The 22,462-nt window shown below is 44.5% G+C and overlaps 1 protein-coding gene across 1 annotated transcript in view; it reads left to right on the top strand.

Annotated features, from left to right (window-relative positions):
* Inpp1 (inositol polyphosphate-1-phosphatase) overlaps positions 1–21,911 on the top strand; it is a 29,858-nt gene extending 7,947 nt beyond the window's left edge. The window contains exons 2-6 of the mRNA XM_021649285.2: positions 5,795–6,041; positions 8,404–8,464; positions 16,592–16,792; positions 19,496–19,670; positions 21,099–21,911. Coding sequence (XP_021504960.1) covers positions 5,838–6,041; positions 8,404–8,464; positions 16,592–16,792; positions 19,496–19,670; positions 21,099–21,651 — 1,194 coding nt within the window. The 5' untranslated portion in view covers positions 5,795–5,837 and the 3' untranslated portion in view covers positions 21,652–21,911. The remainder of the gene's footprint in view (positions 1–5,794; positions 6,042–8,403; positions 8,465–16,591; positions 16,793–19,495; positions 19,671–21,098) is intronic.
* The last annotated feature ends 551 nt before the right edge of the window (positions 21,912–22,462 follow it).

Genomic DNA, 22,462 nt, shown 5'->3' on the forward strand with positions numbered 1-22,462 from the left:
AACAAAAGACAAAGGGTGGGATGTGTTGGCCCCTCTCAGGAGAGGTACTGAAGCCCTGAGCCCAGTCAGTGCAGTCCAGTGCCTTCATGAACTCTCCTGCCTGAATCAAACATGAGTGGGAAATATTTGATGAAATGTGTCAAATATGGGTTGAACACACAAAACTGTTTCCCTGCCATTGTTTCCTAAATACAGACGGAAGACTTATTTATTTGCAGTAAGCTAGATATTGATAAGCATTCTTCCACCCAATGAAATGAGCCAGTTCAAGCTAGATTAGAGTTTATGAATGCAGCTTTCTTCGGGTTCACAGGTCCCAAGGGATGGGGCTAGGTAAGTCACCATGCAGGAAGAGACAGAAAAGGAGAGGGGTTCAGGGAGAGAAAGTACGAACAGAGAGAGGAGACAGGGAAAGCAAAGAGAAAGAATGCAGAACGAGAGAGAGGAGAGAGAGGGAGGAAAGGAGAAACAGAAAAAGAGAAGAACCAAAATGTCTGGATTATATATGGATGCTGAGCCTGTGGGCTGGAAAATTCAGGGTAGGGCCTGAGGGATGCTGGGAGAACCTGGAGGCCAAGTCTGCTTTGGTTACAAGGACCCCTCAGCCCCTGTCCCGAATCTAAAGGCCAACAGATATCATTAGTAATCTAGAGATTGTTGAAAGCCTCAGGGACCTTGCCTAGGTTCTATGCAAATATTGAGCCATTTTACATGACGACCTGAGCATACATGTATTTCAGTGTCTTTGGAGAACCTAGAGCCAAGCTGAGAACACTGAGAAATGACTGTTTGGAGGAAGGACTTCTAAAGCTGGCGTGAGGTCACAAGGGCGGGTCCTGACAAAGTCTGACTGAGTCTCTATAAGAAGAAGACACGCTAGAGTTACCCACAGAGGAGAGACCAGGTGAGGACACAGACAGGCTGGCTGCCAGCCCCAGAGTGGTGAGGAAACACATTTCTGATCTGGAGGCCACCAAGTCTTAAACAGCAAAGGAATATAAGAAGAACTGGTCATTTGTGGTGATTCACGCCCCTATCTGTCCCTATCGCCAATGCCATGCAGTTGGTTCAGAGGGACATCACAGGACCATGAACTTCTAGTAAAGCACTTTACTATGAGTATGATCACTAGCCAAGGAAAGGGCTATTCTGAGAGCAAAAGGGGTACTAACTGTCAAATAGTGACATACAGATCAGATTGAGCCCAAGGCTAGCCTGAGCTACACAGTGAGACCCTGTCTCAAAAATCCAAGAACGAGGAATGTAGCTTATTGTAGAGTACTTACCACATGCTCAGGCCTTTACTGTGTAATAATGCCGTGAGCACGAGCATTATTAAAATTGAAACAACCATTACCAACAACCTGCCTAATCTTGTCTATGAATCCTCTTCCATGTATAGTTCCACTAAGATTCCTGCCATCAGGTGCCAAACGACCTCCAAAAGAGGCCGTCTAAAATGAGTAAGACAAATAAAGTTGCTTTTTAAAGTGATTTGAAAGATGATTTCCATAGAAAAGTGAAGAAATTTGTGCTGGTGTTTCCCCCAGTCCTTTTGATAAACAGCCTGTCTCAGGAATTCCAGGTACAGGGAAGTGCTCCAGGCTATTCTCTTATCTGCATGAATGAGCTCAAGATAAATTGGCAGAGATAAGACAGGAGCTTACAGAGGCCCACAAGGGTGAGTCTGTGGGAAAGAAATGAGCATTCCAGCCAGAAAGTAGTAGTTCGGCCAGCTAAATAGGAGGTTGTCCCAGCTGGCCTCAAACTCCTGGGGTCAGCTGCATCCATCTCCCAGAATGTGAACTTGTAACACTGCTGGAAATTTAGAAAGTTGTGTGTGTAGGCTGTAGGAGGTTGTTATTTCGGGGACCTGAGATCCCAGAGAACGTGAATGAGCTGGAGACGTGCTTATGTTGGTTAAGCCAGCTGGAGAAAGTCTCAACTGAAACTGGCCAGAGACATCCAGAGACATGAAACCCAGAGACATCTGGAGCCTGACCAAATGGGACAGTGGTGCTTGGGCCAGGAGAAGAAGAGGTTAGGATTGACACGGTAGGCGAGTCTGGATATGAAAACCCAGGTGTGGACTCAGATTTCTAGAGCCCGCACCCCCATGAGTCACAGTCCACAGCTCACAGCCAAAAGTCTGTCCTCTTGGCCAGGTCCCGTACTTGCTAAAGAAGTCTGTTCAGGTAGGGGAAATGACCACTAGAATAACTGAGGACTCGAGTGGACAGATTCCAGGTTCTGGGAGGTGGCTGTGTAGAAGCTTACCCAATAGTGTAACTGTAAAATGTTCTTTCAGATAAAAACGGGATAAACATTATTTTAATGCTGTTGAACGTGACAGCGGATGATGTGTATTTTACTTCAAAGTGAACTCCTTTATGTCCCCACGCTGCTCCTAAATCAGAAGGAACTTAGATGGCCTTGGTTCATTGGCTCTTTGCTCTTACAGTCATGCCGAACATTTGCTAATATCAAAGTTATGGTCACTGAATTTATACTCTTATGACTCATGTGTTAATGTGAGAATACTTATCCATCTTTCTGAACATATAACTTATAATTTGTGGCAAGTATTTATATAATAGATGCCGTAAATAATTTCTGCGTTCAAATGGCTTTGCTATACGAATGCTGCTTTCCTTAGTGTATAGGTCCACAGCAAAGAACCTTCTAACCGGGTCAAGTCTGGAAATAAAGGAGCTTTTTCTTATCCTGTAGCTCTAGAAAGTTCTGTTTTTATCATAGGGACATTTTGCTTGGACCATGGCATCAAGAAGCCCAGGAATGTTTATAAATTCATTTTTAGTTTGTTTTTTTTTTTTTTTTTTCTCTTTTGGCTTTTTAAGACAGGGTTTTTCTGTGTAGATCTGGCTGTCCTGGAACTAGGTCTGTAGACCAGACTGGGCTTGAACTCAGAGATCCACCTGCCTCTGTCTACCAAATACTGGAATTATGTGTTACCACCACTTGGCCATTTTTAGCTTTTTTTTTTTTTTTTTCAATGTCATTTCTTTGCTGGTCTTTGGTGCAGGGTGGTAATCCCAGCTACTTAGGAGTCTGGGGTGAGAAATCTAAAGTTCAAGGTTGTCCAGGACATCTATCCAGTTGAGGCCATCGTGGGCATGTTAGCAAGACACAGTCTCAGATATCAAACGTTTACAGCTAGGAAGGTAGCGAAACATTTGTAAGCATGTGTGAGACCCAAGGTTCAGCCCCAATCACACACCTGCAACACACAAAGCCCCAAATAATGTCATTTCTTGTAGAATTATAATGAATATTTTATTATGGAAAGTCAAATTAAGTAATCTACAACTACACTATAAACTGACTAGCTTGAAAATATCACCTATTGGTCCCTTTCACACAAATCAATAATATAATGACAAACTGATAATATAATAATAGTAAAATACAAACACGCAAATACGGCTATACGTCAGTTTGTATTTAATGTTATAGCATTTGTGTTTTTTAATTAATCATTTCTCAGAGAAACATATCCGGGCCACACAGTTTTCTTACATTTTACCAAATTTGAGGTTTGGAGGTAGGAGTGGAGAGATGGCTCAGTGAAGAAAGTGCGCACAGGGGGAGGCCTGGAGTTTGCTCCCCACCACTCACGTCCGAAGCTGTGCCACAGGCCTCTGCTCCCAGCACTCAGAAAGCAGGAGCAGGCAGATGCCCCGCCAGTCTGGCCAGTCTGTGGATTCCAGGTTCAATGAGATACTCTGTCTAATACAAAGTGGGAAGAGTTTAAGAAAAACACCTAATGCCAACCTAATCTACACAGCATGCACACCTACGCGTGCTTACGTCCACACCCATGTGCCCGCATGCATACCCATGTACGTGCACATTCATGTATATGCACACCCAGATACATGTCACTTAAACACATATACATATAACACACATATACATAAACACAGAGTATCATTTGGCCAGACCTCGTAGCTCTTGTTAGTTTTTATTGTCAATTTGACATGGCTGGGAGGAGAGAACTTAAGAATTGCCTCCGTCAGAGAGGGCTGTGCGCACATCTGTCCTCTTAACTTCATTGACGTCTGGCCCAGCCTGCTGTGGGTGGCACCCTCCTTTAGGCGGGTTGTCCTGGGCTGTGCAGGAAAGCTAGCGGAGCAGCAGGCAGGGAACAGGCCAGCACCGGTTCTGTATAGTTCCTGCTTCAGTTACATGCCCTGAATTTGCTCGGGGATGGATGATGACCCAGGAAGTGTGAGCCAAATAAGCCCTTTCCTCTCCAGGTTGGTTTTAGGCGTGTCGCTTACATGGCAACAGAAGGCAAACTAGAGCACTGGTATGCGGCTGCGATTCACAGCAGAAAGGGAAGGCTGGAACTCTAAGCCCTCAAGGTCAGGTACAGAGCAAGTGCAGGGCAGCCTGGGCAACAGGAGAGCCCGACTCCAAAATAAAACAGAGCCTGTTATCCTAGTCTTCCCTACCTTAAACAACTTTAATGTGCCTTGTATGAAAATATTTTATTTCTTATATTCAGGTTAAGGAAGGACTTAAAGTTGCTGACTGATGAGGGAGTCCTGGGTGGGGATTTGGCCCGATGATGTCAGCTGCTCCCTGGAAATGTGTGTGTTTACAAGCCCAGTTGTCAGGGTTGGCACCTGTCCTACTGCTGTCCTCCAGAGATGACCACTGACAGTAAAACAAGTTCTGTTGTTTTTCCACCTTTCCTTCATTTCTGTTGAGGGACATGTTTTCTCAGGACCCTAAGAAAAATTTGAGCATACTTAAGACAAGCAGGTTATAGCATCTCAGCACGCCCCTGCATCAGCATTTTCATAGCGGAGTGGATTCTCAGCCTAGAGGATAATAAAGAACCCTAGTGTGTGTGGGGGCAGTCTGAGTCCCGCCTGCTAGTCTTCGGTAACCCTGTAGGAGTTACTCAACTCCCCAGCTTCAGTGTCTGAGCTGTAACACGGGCAGGATAACCCTCACAACCGTTCTCTCAGCGTGGAAGCTGAAGAAGAGTACTGCCTTTCAAGGCAGGCCCAGGAGATAGCAGCAGGGCCTGGCGACCCACACCCCCCTAGCATTTAGTGAGTTCCAGGACAGCCAGGGCTACACACAAGGAAAGAAAACCAGGAAGAAAGATTGGGCATGCTACATGCTTCTTAGAAGCCAGAACTTGTCAAGTCCCAACAAGGTGTAAGTTTCCCCTCACTCTGTTGTGTAGGCTGCCACTTGCTGGCAGATGGCTTATGTCAGGGGAATGTTTGTAATGAAGCTGGCTGTGAGAAGCTTTACGATGCTAGCCCAAGAGTGGCCTCAGAGCCTTGCAGGACACCATGCCTGCTGCTCTGCCACTTAGCACATGGAGCTGGCCGCATGAATGTCACCCCTCACCCGTCTCACAGAGAGACTGCTGCTTCAGTCCTCATGCTTAAGGCTGTATTACCATAAAGGTCATTTCAAGAATACAGCTTCCCTCTGACATTGTGATAATACTGTTTCTCTAGGGCTCTGTAGTATAGATTGTCATTCAAAGATACGGTTTTTTGTTTTTTTTTTCACTGTAAATTCAGTTCTTTGAGTGAGGGGTTTTTGAGAGTGTGATTGTTTGACAGGATTTTGAGAAAGAAGTTTCAGTTTTCAGACTGCAACTTCAGTGTTGCATGCTGAAACTGTGATGTAATTCTCTAGCAGGTGTGTGGAGCTGCCAGGTCGCTGCCAGCGGGACTTAGCTGGAGATGCACCCTGACATGGATCTCTGAGCTGCTTTCTCTTTCGCATTCTTGTGCTTTTGCAGCTGAGAGGCAGAGGGCGGGGAGGCTAAGCAGCCGGCCTTAGAAATGTCAGACATCCTCCGGGAGCTGCTCCGCGTCTCCGAGAAGGCTGCTAACATTGCCAGGGCCTGCCGGCAGCAGGAGGCCCTCTTCCAGCTGCTCATCCAGGAGAAGAAAGATGCAGAGAAGAACAAGAAGTTCACTGCAGATTTCAAGACTCTGGCGGATGTGCTGGTGCAGGAAGTCATAAAACACAACATGGAGAACAAGGTAAGAGGTCAGGGCCAAGGTGGCTGAGAGACAGCAAGTCTTTTTCTGACCCTTTCAGTCTCTTGGGTTCAAACATCCTTCAGATCTCCTTTGCTTTCATTACCATGTGGAGGACATGGTCTTTTCAGGAAATCTGAATAGAAGAGCAATGAGCATGGGAACACACAGAATCCTAACGTGAGCACACAGTACTGACCCTGTTACTTATCGATGCGCTTCTTGTTAATAAATCAGACATGTTTTCTGAGTTCTCTGCAGCAGAGCATGACTGAGCCACATGCTGCTGGGGACCACTCACTGCAGCTTCTCTGTGTGGGCCGTGGCCTGTCACACTTTGCAACAGTGTCCTGTGTCTGGTTTATCAACTAAACCATTTATGTAATGTTTTGTCTTGCTTATGGGCTTGGAGTTAGGTGAAATCTGCCTTTATATTCTACTATAAAAACAAGGTGAGGACAAAGTGATTTTGATTCTGTGTGCGGAAGTGACACAGAAAGAGCCAACATTCTGAAACCTTAACAGTAAAAGCAGCAGGCACATGGAAGTGCCTGTGTGCCGGGCCTTAGGAAGGCGAGCTTGTTCACCCTAGACCAAATCCGTACAGTTTAAGTGCTGTTCTGCTGTGGTGAGGGTGTCACAGAGCGCCGGACTCAGTTGCCTGAAGTTACACAGCACAGCATGATGGCTCGAGAGCTCAAACATAGACAATCGTTCCTGACTCTAATTGTGAATGCTGTTGCCTTTATGTGAGTCCTTCCTACTCTTTTTTTTATTGTTATTATTTTTTAGTTTGGAAGGTTGGAGCTTTGTGTCAGAAAATAATATAAAACATTTCAATATTTTTAATGAACTTAATTTTTTGTTTGTTTTGTTTTTCCAGACAGGGTTTCTCTGTGTATTGGCTGTCCTGGACTTGCTTTGTGGACCAGGCTGGACTGGAGCTCACAGAGACCTGCCTGCCTCTGCCTCCCAGGGTGCTGGGTTTACAGGCGTGTGCCACCACACCCAGCTTTTATGAACTTTTTAAATCTGAGGACTACTTTATAATTAAGTAAAAATCTTGATCACATGTGTGAGAAGAGAATAAATAAATTTCGTGAAATCATCACAGACCATATTTTCTTCATGCCCGTTACTTCCTGGCTTCAGTGAGCTAAGTGAAGGAAGCTAGTTTTCTGTTGTCACTGATGGAGACACTGGGCTACAAGTGCTGGTTGAGCAAATGGACTGCATGTGTTGACATTACTTCTGTGAGTTAATATGTGCCATGAACATTCGAACAAGCCCAGACAACTGTTCATGAAGTAATGACAAAATTTATGAAACAGATATGTTATGTTCAAGCTACTTTTAGACACTTCAATTTCAGGGCCTTCAGGGCCCCTCTGTCTTCATTCCTCTAAACAGCTCTGTGAGCAAGTGTCAGAGCCCATGAACTGGCAGATTGCCAGCCCTTGCAGGTCTGTTCTCTTTTGCAAAAGAGAAAAAAGAACAGCAGGTGGTGTGGCCATTATGATGGTTTCACCATCTGGGGTGGGCAAGTTAAGTACCTGCAGCAAACACATGCGGAATATCTGAGTCAGCAGGATTTTGAGAGGGTGAAATGTCTTCTTAGGGTCACTGATGCAGAGGAGAGAGCGAAGTCTCATTTGATTCCTTCTGTATACTGTACTGATGCTTAAGTCATAGATCACCACAGTATTTCTCTTCTTTCCTTTCCTTTTTCTTTTTTCTGTCATCGTCTAGCCTGAAAGCTAAAGACATACGTGACAGGTACACAGATGTACCTGAAGGTTGCCTTCTAATCTCTTCACCCTTAGGATATTGTTTTAGGGACGGGGGGGGGGGGGGGGCTGGCTCGGCGGTTAAGGGCAGAGCACTGGCTGTTCTTCCAGAGAACCTAAGTTGGACGGCAAGCACCCACATGGCAGCTGATAATAGTGTGTAGACAAACATGCAGACAAAGTTCCCATATACCTAAAATACATACAAGCATAAAGAAATCTGGTTTTTGAAAGGCAATTACTTTCGGCGCTTGGACAATAGCATGAGCATTCACAGGGTAGTGCGGATGAGCAGGGTTAACACGTCTCCAGGCACACAGCTCTCCAGCAGAAAGCCCGAAAGACATAAGGAAGCCAGACCTCGGCCATGGAGTAGGCTTTCTGGACTAGAAAGGAGCAGGAAACGATTAGAATGCTAAGCACAGATCCAAGCTGACTTCCTTCTGTGTGCATGGTGACTCCTACAGTGAAAGTTTTTGAGTTTCAAATCTTACTGTGCTCGGGGGAACTCCCCTCAGAACTGATTGTGGGGGTGAGTGGTTTTGGTTTTGGTTTTTGTCAACCTCTGACTCATTCAGTTTCCAGGCTTGGGGAACAAAATTTTTGGAGAAGAATCCAATGAGTTTACAAATGACTTGGGTAAGTATAAGAATCTTACATATTTTGTCACTTAATTATCATATTCGAATCTCTAATTCAGACCATAAAATGAATGAATGATAGGGAGCTTTTTGGTCTAAGCAGCATAACATGTTTATGTGTGAACTTTACTTAGGCTCCACCTCCGAATATCATGACATTTAAGTTAGAGAGACGTGAGGTGGTTTCTTGGGATGATTTAGCAGTCTATGCATCACTCTAAATTTAAACTGTAGCATTTTAATGAGTGTGACCTAGCATTTGGGAAAATTCTACAGCCTTTTGACAGTCTAATGTGGTCATTGATGCCCCAGAGAGATGCTAATTTATACGATCAGGCAGACAGTGTCTGGATGGGGATTTAAACCCATTTTTGGACACCCTGGACTCCACAGTTCCTGGCTAAGAGTGTAGCAGACACCTCAGTCCTGAAATAATGCCTGCTGTTGCTCCAGTTGCCCCTGAGTTTTGTCTCTGAACCTTTGTAAAGGTATTTGGGTTAATTAGAAGGTTCTATTTCCTACAAGTTTTTAATTTTATTTTTCTATTGTTCTGTTTGATGAGGGACTTTGCTCTGTTGCCCAGGTTGGTCTCAAACTGTCGGCTCCTGTGATCTTCTCACTTCCAGAGTAGCTGGGATCACAGGCAGGAGCCGCCCACCTGGCTTGCACCAAGCTTTTATATTCATTTCTTTGATGCTCAGAGAGCAGACAGAAGTCATGCTTAAACTTTTGAAAGTTAGAAATAACTATAATGATCAACTCACAATACATTCTAATTTACAATCCTACATTTGACTATTTCATGAACAGTCAAATGCTTCATTTGTCCAGAACCAAAGAGGCAAACAGCATTCCACATTCATTTTCCGTCTGCAAAAGGACAGAGAAACAGGGAGAGGCCGGCAAGGCTGTGGTACAGGCAGTAGTGGCTGGGTCAGGACAGGAGTGTGGTGACACACAGGAGTTGTGATTTGCTTGTTTGACTGCCTCACGAGTTTTAGTAGGTAGAAGCACCACGTGGTGACTGCCAACCCCCAACTTTACCAGCTCACATAAATTTAAGTACACATTTTCAGTGACTGCCGCTTGGTGGCTCAGAGTCACTGCTGTGGGCTGGAGAGGCACCTCTATGGTAGAAGAGCTGCTCAGCATTCCTGGAGACCTGGGCCGAATTGCCAGTGAAAGACTCCCAGGAGCCTATCTAGACGGGGAGACCCCGCTTCCCAAGGAACAGCGAGACCAGCCTTCGGATGCAAGCCGCAAGAGGTTTATTTTGATACATGGGTACCCGGGGCGACCAAGCCTATCGGAGGACTTGCGCGCCTCTCGGTTGGGGTGACGGGTTTTTATAGGGCTCGGGAGCAGGAGGTGCGGTTACAGAAGCGAGAAGCAGTTACAGGGTTCTGATTGGGTGGTTTGAACAAAGCCGTAGTTAAGTCACGTACCCAGAACAGGGAAGGCGGGAAGGCAGATTGTGAGCAGGGTCACGTACCCACCGGAACCGGAAGGCGGGAAAGAATGCAGCGAGGTAGCTATCCCCTCAGGGAACTTACCGCTATACTGCGCCTACTCTACATAGTGTTAACGATCGCTGCTATCTTTTGGTCTTTCATTTCCCCCTTTCCTATGATCATTTGAAGACCCAATCTTGGGTCTTCCAGATATGACCCCTTGTATCTTATAGATTATTTTTTTATAATGGGATCTGGGGTCCCTTCAGGGTGGATATAGGGGTAGTAAGCCAAGGAGATTACAGGATCTCTCTAGGCTTTTAGCCCAGTTGCTGCAATATTAGTGTCCATTTCAGCTAAGCAGATGTCCAAGACAATAGCTAATGCCAGGGAGCCCCTTTTGACTTAGCATTTCAGCCTGCTAGGGGGGATTTGGGCGTAGATCCGTCTTCTGGAGCTTCTTCGAGCTGACCATTGGACCGTAGGCATCAGGGGCTAGGAAGGCTGAAATGCCAGTCAAAGGCTGGGCAATGGGGAAGTCCCAAGCATCTGGTTCGTTGATCCTCCCGAAGAGGCAGGGAGCAATCATGTCAGTTTCCAGGAAGTCCAGATCTCAGCTTGCAATCCACAGCTGATCCCGGACAGAGTTAAACAGGTGAAGATCTGCTGAGACAAATTCAGACTGGAGACAGGAGTTAAAATTTGTCTATTAAATGGGAAAGATCAGGGAAAATCTCATCTGCGATCCTTTTGAGCTATGCCGGATCAAGGTCACATCCCTGAAACTCATATGAAATTTTAGTACACAAAAGGAAATATACATAATTTTAAATACTCAGAAAAGTAACATCTCAGCAAATAAAACATTTTGAGAGTAACAGGTAAAACTGCATCCCACTGAATGAGTATCAGTTAGCTGTTTGTTTTATAACCTTTATACACAACCTAAGTGTGTCCACAGTAACATTTTTTTTTCTTCTGTAGGCATAGCTGTTTGTAATTAGTCACACATGAAGCTTGGCCATTTTTATACACTCAGCATATACTTTTAGTTTTCACTTTTACGTTTACACTGGAAAGTTAGGCAGAAATACATTACTGGCTTTTAGTGCTAAACCCTGGATGCTTGGACTTTCCTTAACAAAGCAACTAGAAGGAATAGGTTTAGGATATTTCTGTGTCAAAATCTACCCCAGAAATGGCAGATATTAAGAATACCATACTAAAAGCTATGACTTTTGGGTCAGATGCACACATTAAACAGATGTTTTTAAAATAACGAGAAGCACCTTTAGTCTATCTTTAGAAGCCAACAAAGGAAATTAAAATCTTAACCTGGTGACTGAATAATAAGCAGTTATTGCTCCATCAACTTATCAGAACTCTATTGATCAATGTCAACACTCTGAACTTTTAAAATTTTATAACATAAGCACAACAGTAGCAAAGGGGGGAGAAATTTAAAATATTTCCCATTTTTAATCTGCTTTAAAATATTTATCTCTTTATAACTTATAATTATATCTTAAAAAAAAACTACTTAGACTCTCCAATCTTTTGAATTTATCAACCCTAAAACATTTTTTTTAAACTAAATAATAACACTCTAGATTTTTACAACCTAAACTCCTATATTCTCAGACCCTATATAAGCTCCACTTATTTATCTTAAGACATGAGTCCTGTGAGCAAGGCAAACCTGTCTTTTTTTTCTAAATAAGGTATCTAGTACTCTGTGGTTCTAGCTAATGAGCTGATCAATGAGCTAACAGTCGATCTAATTGTCTTTTCTCTAGCTGCAAAGCTACCGTAAGCTTAGCATAGCCGTCAAGGTGTTCAGAGACCTGAGAAGGATAAATTATAAGCTAAATAAATACCAATCCATGTGCCAATCAAAATGACAGGGATGACTAGTTAGCCCATTACCTAGGCAGTGTCCCTGGCTCCTGTGTTTCAGCATCCTGAACAGACGCAGTTCTGCCAGGCACATAAGATGAGAGACTGTTTCTGTGGAGAAAGAAACGAGAGAATGGCCTCACCTCGCCCTTAGCAACGTGAAACATTGACTCCAGGTGTCCACAGTTTTGGCTGGGCCCTAACAGTGGGCCAGTTGAGGCAGTATTGCCCAGTGGTTAGCATACCACAATCCAGAGTAGCATTCATCTGTCGTTGTGCCCAAATCTTCTCGGAGACCTTGGGGGACCTACTGCCAGGATTGCGGGACTTCCTGTCACAATAAGCTTACACATGTTAAAATGCCTAATTCAGATTTCTGACAAGCTTGAGGGCCAGCATATCCGAGTTACTCTGTTTTTATCATCTGCTCTAAACTGTGTCCTATAAAACAGAATGCTATGATCTCTGATTCTAGCATATTTTCGAGATGCATGTCCTAGAAGTATATATTTTAAGACAAATAGACGAGACTAGGTAAGGCTCAACTGCAGTATTTAGCATGACTTTAAATCTGTTCTTTCTGAACTAAAATCAAAGCAAACCTTATAATCGGATACAGTTTATAGAGAGGCTAGCTAATCTTGCTGCTCCTACCACTTGCATTAAAATTGAACATTAAAAAGCTTTGCATTTAGCACTAATGACTAAACATCTCCGGACCAGCATGGCGGCTGGCCACGTGTAACCGAACTGAGCTGGAATCCCTAAACAAACATGGCAGCCAAACTACAGCTTCACGCGTTCTCTATTGCTGAACCATCATGGCGGCTGGCCATGTGCTAGCATTAGCACAGGCTGTGACTGACAATACCAAACATGGCCATTAGGTGCTGATGATACAGCAAACACTTCGGAGCTTCCATAATCCCCCACAACCAAAAGTTCCCAGTAATCGAACAAGCTTTAGAACCAACTGCATAACAGAACAATTTTAAACTGTAATTATTTTAGCCATACCAAACCTATCAGCTAGAATTTTTTCCTTAAAAGAGCATAAAAAAATATTTTGTAATGAGGAATCACCAGCCTTTTAAATGAAGTATAACATTTTAAAATACAGTTTTTCTTTAAATCATATTAACTCTCTGGCTTTTTATAACACATCCACTAACCTTCTGCAACATGCTATATACATTCAGATTTCTAGTTTTTCTTTTCTGGCTTAACCAGACATGCTTACTTTTTTGCTCTCTTTCTTGCTTTTCAGACAACATAAAAACTCACTAAAATCCTTTCCATTCTGACATGATCCTGCTGAAGCCCAGAGTCTACGTACGATTTGCTTTTTATAGGCAAAGCAAAAGCAAGTTACATTACTATAAAGAGGAGTTCTGAAACTGCCAGATTTTTTTTTTTTAACTTTCCTGCATCTGATAACATAAAGGTAACAACCAAACTCTAAGGAACTTAGAACAAGCTTTAAGGAACTTGGTGAAACTTCCCCTTTTCTTTGTCTCAAGATAAAGAACAGGGTGTAAACATGTTTTTATAAACAAAGCAGCTTATCAAACAAACAGCTCTCCATAAGATACATTTCAAAAACTGCAATTTTCTCAGTCATAGTCATACCCAAATGTCTGATAAACTTTAAACAATTTTTTAAAACCCGTTTTTGCAATATTAAAACAAAGTACCCCTTTTGTAGAAGTCACAAGGCATAAACATAATCTTTAAAATCAAAACCAGATTTTAAAACCAGAATTTACCAGTGCAAGCAATTTTTAAAACCAATACCAATTTAAAATAAGCTATCCTTTTAACCTAGAAGGAAATGAGAATTATTTGACCAAGGTTTTTCTTTTTCTTTTTTTACCCATACCAAGATGGCGGTTACATTATAAAATCACATGGTGAAGTCAAGATGGCGGCGAGACACTGAGACACTTTAGACCACGTGGCAGCCTATACAATATGCGCTTATGGATCTAATAAGGCGCATAGGCACACATTTTAAATAAATTTCGTGAGGCCTTTCAGAACAGAGAACAAAAGGTAGACAGTCAAACAACACTCACTACACTTATGACAAAAATCAGGCAGACAGAAGACAACACAAACCACGCGGTACGAGATCGGCGCCAAAGCGAACACAAACATTCAGATGGAGACCTTGTCGGAGGTCCGGTTCCTCCGTCTCCCAGATGAAGCACGTAGCCTTCTCTCAGGGGTGTCGCCCCAAAGAGTCCCACTCGGCTCGTGTTTCCAGACAGGAGGGAACCCAAGAAGGGTTACCTTTCAGACGGGGAAGCAAATGATTCCCCTACCAGGCACTCCTGAGACGTCTCCCAGGAGGCACGGAATAGAAGTACGAGCCCGTCGGCTCCTTCTAGTTTCCGTCTGATACAGATGACCTGGCCAAGTCCAGACCACAGGGGGACTCGAACCCCCTGGAAACGAACTCACACAAAGACAGACCGTTTAACACAACGATACACAAGACTCACAGAACAAAAAGCCGGCAGATCTTACCTCCCGACGCTGGGTCGGTGGTCCCTGGGCGGGGGTCTCAGATCTCGGTGGAACCTCCAAATGAAAGACTCCCAGGAGCCTATCTAGACGGGGAGACCCCGCTTCCCAAGGAACAGCGAGACCAGCCTTCGGATGCAAGCCACAAGAGGTTTATTTTGATACACGGGTACCCGGGGCGACCAAGCCTATCGGAGGACTTGCGCGCCTCTCGGTTGGGGTGACGGGTTTTTATAGGGCTCGGGAGCAGGAGGCGCGGTTACAGAAGCGAGAAGCAGTTACAGGGTTCTGATTGGGTGGTTTGAACAAAGCCGTAGTTAAGTCGCGTACCCAGAACAGGGAAGGCGGGAAGGCAGATTGTGAGCAGGGTCACGTACCCACCCGGAACCGGAAGGCGGGAAAGAATGCAGCGAGGTAGCTATCCCCTCAGGGAACTTACCGCTATACTGCGCCTACTCTACATAGTGTTAACGATCGCTGCTATCTTTTGGTCTTTCAGCCAGCACCCCCAAACAAGCAAAACTCCCAGAGTAATGGCTGTGATAGATCGATTCCCATTGGGTCCTGAGATGTGCTGATCCTATCAGACCTCAGACCTTTTCTGAAAATTCAGTACATCCAGGTGGTGCTTGAAGTGTTTCCAATGAGCTCCCAGTTGGCGCTGGTTAGAACTGCTGGGGTAGGTGGGAGCATGGACCTGCACCCCACCCCAGCACTTGTCTTTTTTCCTTAAGAAGGTCTCAGTAGGTAGCCCAGGCCTTCCTCAGGCCTTCCTCTGAGTGCCGGGATTAAAGGTGTGTCCCACCAAACTCAGCTCTGTCAGGCCTTCCAGTGCCTTTTGCTGCTGTTGAGACAGGGTCTCTTGTGGCTCACACTGACCTTCCACTTGCTACCTAGCCAAGGCTGGACCTAAAGTCCCAGTCTTCTGACATCACCTCCAAGTGCTGGGGTTTTAGGTATGCACCATGATGTCCAGCCAACTTTGTCTATTTTCCCAGCCTCTGCTTTCTCTTGTCTTGGAGGCTGCCAGCCAGATGCATGTTGGAAGAGATGGAAATGAGGCCTCTTCCCTCTGTTTCTGTGGGAGAGGGGTTCAGCTCATACTCGGCTTCCAATGGCTTTCAGGGAGGAGAGTTTTTCTGTGTTATTTTGAGGCACTAAGTTTTTATTTAATAATAATAAACAAAGATTATTATGTCTCATCTGATACTTGTAGAAAGATTAATAAGAATGTTGATTTGTATGATTATTAATATATGTAAAATAAATTATTTAATTAATATTAATTAATGCTAATTATTAATTCAGTGACAATTATTCTTTAACCTGCTAAATAAGACACAGAAATCTGTTGGCTTTTTAATAAGCCTCCATACGCTGGCGATGTGGACATCTTAACCCTCTAAGCTATTCTTCTGCTCCCCAGCCAAGACCCCCATAAATACTTACACATGTTTTCCATTTGTGCTGCTTCTCCCCATCATGTCAATCCCCAGACCAAGTTCCTCCTGGCCACTTCCTCCTGATTCACCTAACCCAGCTCATCCTGCTGCTTGCTTTTCCTCTCCTCCATCACTCTCCCTTCATCCTTCTGCAACTTTTTTTTTTTTTTTTTTTTTTTTTTTTTTTTTTTTTTTTTTGCTAAGCAGGAATGAATTAGGAGGCAAAGTTATACAGCATCACTTGGTGTATGTGAGAAGGTGCTTATCTGGGGTGTAGCCAAATCTTGGAGGACCAGTAACTAACATTTGAATACATAGTAACTCAAGATCAACCACAACAGATACTACTTGAACATAAAATATTTTTGTAAAATGCTTTTACTTCTGTAAAAGCATATGTGGATAAAATCTACATCTTTTCCAGGAACACTCCAACACAGGCAGAGCAACCCACGCACATGAAAAGTGAAAAGGCAAAACTGAGGACCAGACTAATTATCTGGAGACTGAGGATTTTCATCTGGTCTGTGGGGCCCCTTAGGTTGAATGCACAACTTTGCCCTTGTAAATTTTTCCAGGGAAGCAGGTTGAGGTGGAGGGCGTGGAGCCACCAGCATCCATGGCTTTGTAAAGTGCTGCAGTGGATCCTGGCAGTCGGCAAGGTTCCAGAACCATCACTGTGGATACACTGTCCTTACCTAGCCTAAAAGCTCAGCCCTGCCGCCCATTCCACCCCTGCCCCTCTGCCTCCTGCCATCCGTCCTCCCTGGACTTTCAGGAAGCACTGACTCTAGTCTGTCTGTGTTCTAGGGGAGAAGATCACAGTGGAAATGAAGTCCACAGAAGAGGACACAGCAGAGCTCCTCCTCAGAGTCCTCGACGGAAATGTACTGGCTTCTGAAGCTCTGGCGAAGGTGGTCCATCAGGACGTGGACTTAACTGACCCCACTCTGGAGTCCCTGGAGATCAGGATCCCGCAGGACATTCTTGGGATTTGGGTGGATCCCATAGGTGAGTGTAGGACTGCCCTGGGTGCATGCTCTCTCTTGTTCTTGCTCACAGTGTTCTTCTCAGTGGTCAGGGCAGCTCCAAGATAGAGAAACTGCTGGAACTCTAGGTCTGCTGGAAGGCTTAGTTTTTAATTGTTATCTGAGAATTTCATACATGTATACAATGAAATATGTTTATAACCCCAATTCTTCCTAGACCTCCCCAACATGTTCCCCTCCTAATTTCATGTCCTTTTAAATTTTAGTTTAGAAACTCTCTAAGTCTCATTCATGCTGCCCACTAGGCCCCTGAGTACAGGCCATCCACTGGAGCATACTACTACAAATGACTACTCCCCCCAAAAAGAATAATTTTTCCTCCCCTAGTAGCTGTCAACCACCAACAGCTCCTCACAAGTCCCTCTCGCAACTGTGCTGGCAGTTTGGCTGGCTTGATCTCATGCAGCTCTTATATCAGTGACCACTGCTGAGTTTATGCGTGCAGTAGCCATGTCCTGTCTGGAGATGTGCTTTTATTTTTGTTTTATGTGTGTGGAGGTAGGCAAAACACTCATATACTGTGTGTCTGCAGTGCCTGTGGAGGCCAGGAGAGGGCATCAGATACTCTCAGATGCCCTCAGATACACTCTAAGACTGGGGTTACAGATGCTTGTGAGACGTACACACACACATACACACACACACACACACACACGATGTGAACTAACTAATCTTTAAATGGCTTCAGACTGGTAAATCAGTGAGTGTGAAGTGACAGCAATGCACAGCACTTAAAGAGAGCTCAGCTCCAACAGCTTTTTACCATCTATAAGGACAGGCTAGACCTTCTGATTTTAAAACACTAACCCCAAATCCTAGCTTTAAGTCATTGATCACCATTAGGCGATAGTCAAAACCATGGTGGAGCAAAACAGCCGAATGTGTTTTGGACAACTTGCAAGCTGATACAAAGCTTACTAAATTCTTGTCCTTCTTGTGGCTGAATTGTTATTATGAGGCATTGCTTTTAAAGCATAGCCTCTTTTTTCAACAGCACCATCACTGCCAAGTCCTAAGACTAAAGTCTCCTCACTTTCCCGTCTCTGGTAAATTCTGCTTAACCCAACTGGAAACCTTCGTTATGCTCAGTCAGACCACTGTGTCACCGCCCTATCCTGCAAGCACATTCACACAACACAATGTCACATCAGACATAACATCCAGCCAATGTATTATCTGTGAACACGAGATAATACATTCTCCCTAGATCCTCCGTCACATAAGGGTAAATTCACATTTGTCACAATTCTGAGGGACAGGACCTCCTCTGCCTTACTTCCACCCTGAAGAGATGTTTATCTGGCTCTCAGGGTCATCGACCAGACCCATCTTCAGTGTGTGCTAGTTTATGGGGTGGAGAGTAGCAATGGAATGAATACTTACCAAAAGGAGATTAGACTGATAAAGACTGGGGAGGCCACCAGTGGCTGTGGCACACTGGGGAGGCCAGTAGCTGCTCAGTCGATGATGCTGGATGCCTCAATAGCCCAACAAGATACTGAGAGTTTAGAGGATTCCTGAAAACCACTGGTCTTCAGTCCATGTTGGAGGCCCAAAGACAGTAACGTTCTTACCTCAGTGAAGCATGCCAGCAGCAGCAGAGTAGATTCTGGCACCAGCAAGGAGGAAGGTAGGCAGTCAAAATCAGTACTGTTTTTCCTCAGACCTCTTTACAGTTGGTCTGTTGCAAGGTGCCACCTATTCTGAGAGAGGATTGTCCTACTCGCAAGTTATGCTTCCAGCTAATCCTCTTGCTTTAGTTCCTCTCAGATCCAGTCAGGTTGACAACCAACCTTCACAAGGCCCATTAACGTCTTCACTGTCATGCTGCCTTCATTGTCTCCTTTCTTATAACTTGGGGAGGCAAATTATAACAACTATAATAGGCTTCCCACATCTGGCAGATCCCTAGAAAGTCTTTTCCACCTCAGATAGTGACAATCCTGACTAATAACAATTTCTGAAAACAACCACAAACATGAAAAGCAAACAGAAGCCCACCACACTTATCAGGAGCTGTTTGCGTTTTAAATGCATTTAATGGCGTGTGGATGAGCTCCTGGTCACATGGCCCATGAGGCCAGAGTTGGGATGTCCTCCTCCTTCCTTCTCCACCTGAGGAGGCGCTCACTGACTCACTTGGACTGGCTGGCCAGCAGACCCCAGGGTCCTCTTGCCTCCCTTCCTCTGCACTGGGAGTTCTAAGTGTGACCCACGTTGCCCCACACCTTACATGGGTGCTGCGAATCCAAATGCAAGTGTCCAAGCTGGTGAAGAAGTACTTTTCCCATTGAGTCACGTTCTGGCCCTCACTGCCCCTGAGGACAATGCTGGGCTGCTGCAAGGTGCTGGGCTAGATCCCGAAGGACTGTAACCGTATCTTCCACATCAAGAGGCAGAGGCAGGAAGATCTCCAGTTAGAGACCAGCCTAACGGAGACCCTGTCTCAAGACAACAATTTTAAAAAATTGCTAAGTTCTCATATACTCAGAGAATGAAACATAAGTAGCTCAAGCATGAGTGCTCAAATGATTCACTGCAGGCCACACCCAATGGTGAAATCTGATTGGTTACTAAATTGGCGGGGAGCTTATACAGGACAAGCTCATGGTTGTAGTCACCATTATCTTCTAACCTGTACCTGCACATTTACTTCATTTCTCAGATTCCACCTATCAGTATATTAAAGGTTCTACCAATGTTAAATCCAACCAAGGAGTTTTCCCCAGTGGACTTCAGTGTGTGACCATTTTAATTGGCGTCTATGACATACAGACAGGCATGCCGCTGATGGGAGTCATCAATCAGCCTTTTGTGTCTCAAAACCTAACTACTCTAAGGTAAACGATTGGTGTTTTCTGCTTTGGCCATCTAGCGTCAGCTTTGCTCACTAGGATTGTCATTCTACATGGCACTCCCAGGCTGGATTCTGTGGGGCATTCCCACGGTGAGTCTACAGGGCTGCACTGAAAGGCTTCCTGTCTTCCATCCTGGAGTTGGCATTGTGTTGTTTGGGTTAAGTGCACACTGATACTTTAAAAACCAATTAATTGCTGTCTTGGGGAAATCATGACTTTGAATTTGAGATATAGCAATTCTATTCCTTTTTCTAAAATCCACTCAAAACCATACATGCAGATTAATGCTAAACACTGTCTTCAGATATATTGGAACAGAGTAGGTGCCACTGCTATATTGCCAGATGAATTTCTGTATTATGGAAGAGGAAGTACAGAACAAACTGTACAGAGTATTCAGCAGAGTGATTTGGGCAGGATCGGCTCTACCTTCTTTCAAGTACTACCAGCCTCAGTTCCCTTCCTGTCCCCTCTGTCCCTGCCTTTCCACTGACCCCATCACAGCCTGGAGAATGGCCAGGAGCCTCTTTGCTGAGTGGCTGACTCCAGGGCATAGTGAAGTAGAAGCAGGACCTTTTGCTCTCCCTTGGGGGGTGGGGGAAACAACAATAAACAACTTGTAATCTCTGTCAAATAGGATTGCCTATTCTTATTAATCTTTGGCTTACTTCATATAAGGATCGTTTGCTCTTTAGGAGTTAAAAGTTTAAACCTCTGGAATTTTCCTCTCATCTGGTTTCCTTCAGAACAAATATGTTTTGTTAATATTTAAAGATGATGTTAAAACTGGGCATGGTAATACATACCTGTAAGCCCAGCACTTCAGAGCCTGATACAGAGGACCCAAGGCCAGCTTCAGGGGGCCACAGATTCAGGGAGAGCCCCTGGATTTGAACCCAGGTCCACAACCTAAGGATCCAGGCAGCCTTATGGAGTTATTTGAGTTCCCCAGCCCTAGCCTTTTATCTGTAAACCTGACAGAGAGGGCAAGTGGGTAAAAAAAGTTGCTATTACTATTGATGCAAAGAAGAACAACAGAGTCCATCTTACTTGGTGTTCAAAACAAAGGGGAGCTACTAAATCAGCTCACAGGAGGAGGGTGGTGACAGAAGGACTGTCAGGAAGACTGAGGGACTTGCAGGACTTGGGTGCTCTTCTCTTTCCTTCTGAGCCTTCATTTAAAAGCAGAAGCAATACTGAACTTTGGCGATCAGAAATTCCACCAGTATTTTAGTGTTATCCCGGCTGGATAACATAGTGAGGCAAAATGTCAATTTACCTCTCACAATAACATAGGCAGCTGCACGCTCATTTTGCTTTGAAGCATTGTACATTTTTTATAGCATTATGTTAGAAAGCAGCATGAACAGAACAGTCGTGGTAATCACCAGCTAACCCTGTTTCCTGCAGGTGGAAGGGACAGTGCTTCTGGGGCCTTTCTTACATGGGGACCAACATCCATTCCCTGCAGCTCGCCATCTCTCAAAGGAACGATGGAGAAGCCCAGACTGAAAACTCAGACAGTGAGGTCTCCCGCCCCTTTTCTGCCGTCATCAGTACAAGTGAAAAAGAGACCATCAAAGCCGCGCTGTCGCGTGTGTGCGGAGGTAGTGTCTTCCCTGCTGCCGGAGCTGGTTACAAGAGTCTCTGTGTAGTTCAGGGCCTGGCCGACATTTACATCTTCTCAGAGGACACCACGTACAAGTGGGATTCCTGTGCTGCTCACGCCATTTTGAGGGCCATGGGCGGGGGCATCGTAGACATGAAAGAGTGCTTGGAGAGAAGTCCAGAAACGGGGCTGGATTTGCCACAGTTGCTGTATCACATGGAAAACAAAGGTGCCTCTGGGGTGGATCTCTGGGCCAACAAGGGAGGACTGATAGCTTACAGGTCCAGGAGCCGGCTGGACACCTTCCTGCGCTGCCTCATTCAAAACCTCGGGCCTTTGAAGACGCAAACATAGGACTCTGACCTCAGCAAGCCCTTACGCCAAACTGAACCCTTTCCTGTTATCTTTATCTCTCGAAGATAGTTTTGTCCATTTGTTAATATTTACCTTCTTCTTTGGAGGAACATTTTGCCATATGTGTTCATAATGTTAATTTCAGTAAATTAATGACATTCATGTCATAATTAAGTTGGTATATGATATTATTATAGTGAGCATTGTACTGTTAATGTTACCTGGAACCCTTCAATAAAATACTAAAGGGGAAGCAAGAATGTCTAGTTCAAGTACAATGATGAAATACCCAGCTATTAGGGGATCCAGGCAGGGTTGCCTTCGGTTTTATTTTTTGTCCTGAAGAAGAAATCTGTGGGTTTAGGCTGAGGCAGAAGATTTAAAACTATGAATTTGAATAATATAGCCAAGTTCATATACTTTCAATAGTTTTCTTGTGTTTCCTATTAAAAAAAAAAAAAAGAAAGGGAGGGAGGAAAGAAGGAAGGAAGAAAGAGTGGGCACTGAGGGTTTCCGCCCATTGAGACGGGAAGGGTTAGAAATCAGGAAACAAAAAGGAGAGACATACAGAGACTGGAGAAAGAGAGAATATGCAATAGGTGGTTGGTAGATAGAAGAGATGATAGATAGTTAGACAGACAGATAGATAAAGATGCATACATACATCCGTAGGTAGGCAGGTGACAAATGGTCCCCTACCATGGGTAAAGCAGAAGGGGGTGAAGGAAAGAGCTCTCTATATTTTCCACATTTATACTCTCAATGTAATACCAATGCAGCCCTCTGTTTGCCATACTAACTACTCTGGGAG

Source organism: Meriones unguiculatus, chromosome 15 (assembly GCF_030254825.1).
Source record: "Meriones unguiculatus strain TT.TT164.6M chromosome 15, Bangor_MerUng_6.1, whole genome shotgun sequence".
NCBI classification, from domain to species: Eukaryota; Metazoa; Chordata; class Mammalia; order Rodentia; family Muridae; genus Meriones; species Meriones unguiculatus.